Here is a 3,150-nt window from a genome sequence, read left to right as displayed (position 1 = left end):
ACATTTCATACAACTACATTATGTCTGTCAACATTTTATAGGATTACACGTACTCTACATTGCACATACTCAAACGCTTAAAAACATTGATATAGGCAGAAAGCGCGGGCAGTATTTAAAACGAAAATGTGTCATTCTTTTATTTGTATTCTTTGGTTATGTTAGCGTAAATCTCCGATGTCACATTAGATAAAACTATGCAGAGTCATATTTGTGTAAAATCTTGTAATATTAGGCTACTCTACCTTGACAGCCGACGTGCGTTTTTGGATTCTGGCTTTTCCATATATCTGCTTGTCAACAAATAGCCTACACGTGTACCACTGTTCCATTAGCTGGACGCGCTATTTGAGCTGCATTCTTTTGCATGAAAGGTGCTATATAAATAAAGTTTTATTATTATTATTATTATTATTTGTATTTACGGCAGCGGTATAAAAGTGAGCTACACTCCGCAACATTTTGCTTGACAACAGTTGCTAGTAAAGAATGCCTTGTGGATTTCAGCGTTACATTCGTTTGACCCGTCTGTCTTATGACGTTTTAGGACTATATCAACTCTGAGCCCTCATAAGAACTGTTCATTCAATGCTCTGTCTCTGAAGGGAGCGCCACGTTTACACCTGTCTGTGAGACATTTGGGTAACGCACGTTGGATGTGAATAAACCCAGCAAGGAGAAACCGGTAGAGTGGGGAAATTTTTCTCTGGTTGGAGCAACTCTTTCCCGGGTGAGTAGCTCAGCAGACTGGGTGACTCGTCGGCACTCTGGACCACTTTAAAAGCATTGTGGGCTGTGAATATCCATTTCTGACTAAAAACAGTCACAGTAGGGCTACAGTGTAAATGGGGTTCTTATTTGTTCGGGTCATTTCCTGCAGGATCTACAGTTTGTTAGTTGAATTTTCCTTCATCAATACTCTTAATCAAAGTCTACTGGATGTCCAGAGTCCAGATTCAAATCCTAGGGTGACCATTTATTTTTTTTGGCCCCTAAAGTTGGAACAGCCTTCCCCTCAATATTCCTCTCTGTGTCTTATCTGAGTTCTTTCAAATCCCTTTTAAAAACACATTTTCATTACTCGCCTTTCCAGACCTCTGTTTGTTAATTAATTATTAATTAATGAATCTAATGACTGTATTTGTTTTAGTTACATTTAAGTTATATATCCTTTCATTCCAACATATATTGCTTTATATTGTATTCTATTTATTATAGGTTTATTATAGGTTGTAAGTATGTTCTATATTTTTATTTGATTAATAATAATAATAATAATAACAAAAATATTCATCTACATACAGTATTCCATGCTGAGGTTTGTAACACATTGTACTTACAAACCCTTACCCTTGTTGAAGTGAATGTAAAGTACCAGTGTCCTATTACTTATAATTGTATGGAATAATGTAGTTAAACTGTTCAAAATATTGGCAAAATATTATTTTTCAGTCTATAATTCTGAGCCACTGTAACTTCAGAGCACTATCCAACCCATCATACTGAGAGTCATGTGGATACAGAACATTAGAAAGGTAGATATTGTGGAGACAAAAAACTAATGGACATTAAATAATATTTAAAATTGTTAATTTGTTGAGTGAGCAGTCAAACATGGTTATTTAAAAATCTATTTGAACTGTACTGTCTGAAGATTTCAGGACCTGAAACAATCTTCTACTAAATGCAGTATCATTAGATGTTACTGAATGTAATGAGTGCATGTTAACAGTGCTATGGATACAAGTCTAAGAGTTATAAATGTCTAAGAAAAAAACTGTTGCCTTATATAAGAAATAATTGTGGTGTTAATATGAACGTTATTTGAAATACATCACAAATACATGTATTATCACAAAGAAAGTGTAAACAAAGTGTTAACACAATAAAATACTTCCATACTTTTGTGCATCTATGGCTTGTCAGAGCAGAGTTGCAAATGGGTGGTTTTGTGGTAAATTACCATAGAGTTTCCACGGTAATTTGGAAATGACAATTTGGGGAATTTATTGCGCACTGCCACCTGGTAGCCATTTCAAGATGCAGCACCTTCAGTTTATTTGTGCTTGCGCTTGAGCAAATGTCAGAGACTTTACCAGAGGAGGAAAAGGTCAAGGTAAGTATGTAACTAGGTACAATATGTTATAGAGATAGATAGGCTTGTATATCAGGCATATCATGACAAAAACAGCCCAGTGTCACACATGCTTTAAGATACAGCTGCCTGAGAAAAGGAAGTCTAAATACCATTACATATCATTTTCCTAATTTTATTTCATTAATGTAAAATCTTCTGTAGAAGGTGCAAGAAATAGGCATTCAGTTAATGTAGAAAGATGATAAAATTTTAGCAAACTTGCGTTCTCTGATCTACTGATGCTTTATGCATTTTTATGCGAATTTTTCTAAATTGGCTACACCATATTAATTGATTAATTGTTTTAAAGAAAAAGAAGTGTATATTGAGGATGTTTAACCAATATATACTGTATATACTGTATATATATATATTTTCAACTGGGCTGATTTTTTAAAGTTATTAATATAATTCAAGTTATGTTTGAAATTCAGGCAAATCTTTTTTCTTTTTTTTTTTTAGAAACATGCTCCCTACTTTTGGGTGTTTTATAATAGAACCTACAAAGAGAAATTTAATTTTTTTTTTTTTTTTTTGGGAAATTTCCCAAAATTTCCCCAAATTACCATAAATTCCTGAAATTGAACATTTTCCCACAAAATTCCTACACTTTCGCAACCTTGTTCACTTTAGTATCCAGCAACGAAATTGTTCCAGAACAGGAACCACTAGGAAAATCCCTTACTGATGCAGCAGAAACATCTGTCAACCATGTTTTGGTGTTTCAAATGTGAGCTTATCTCTTATGTCCCTGATGATGTCACATCACTTGTCTCTATGTTGGTCTCTTTGTTTTCTCCTAGTCTATAAACTGAACCAAGCTTATTTGTCTGGTCCATGCTGGCGCTTCTCGTCCACACAGATCTGTGTTCATCTTCTGCCATTTTATTTGTGCTGGTCTGGTGTGCAATAGCCTCTTTTGTCTGTGCTGGTCTGGTGTGGTCTCTGTGGACTGTGCTGATCTGTGGGAGTTTATGGTCCAGAGTGGTCTGTGGAGGGCCGTTGCCTGTGGT

At 35.0% G+C, this 3,150-nt stretch overlaps 1 protein-coding gene across 1 annotated transcript in view; it reads right to left on the bottom strand.

Annotated features, from left to right (window-relative positions):
• Window positions 1-2,239: 2,239 nt before the first annotated feature.
• Window positions 2,240-3,150, bottom strand: part of dclk3 (doublecortin-like kinase 3) — a 4,622-nt gene continuing 3,711 nt past the window's right edge. Inside the window, exon 4 of the mRNA XM_031586201.2 lies at window positions 2,240-3,150. This exon is cut by the window's right edge and continues 140 nt beyond it. Coding sequence (XP_031442061.1) covers window positions 2,881-3,150 — 270 coding nt within the window. The 3' untranslated portion in view covers window positions 2,240-2,880.

Source organism: Clupea harengus, chromosome 19 (genome assembly GCF_900700415.2).
Source record: "Clupea harengus chromosome 19, Ch_v2.0.2, whole genome shotgun sequence".
In the NCBI taxonomy this organism is placed as follows: Eukaryota; Metazoa; Chordata; class Actinopteri; order Clupeiformes; family Clupeidae; genus Clupea; species Clupea harengus.
The sequence above is the reverse complement of the archived record's forward strand: the minus strand, read 5'-3'. Positions and strand labels throughout refer to the sequence as shown.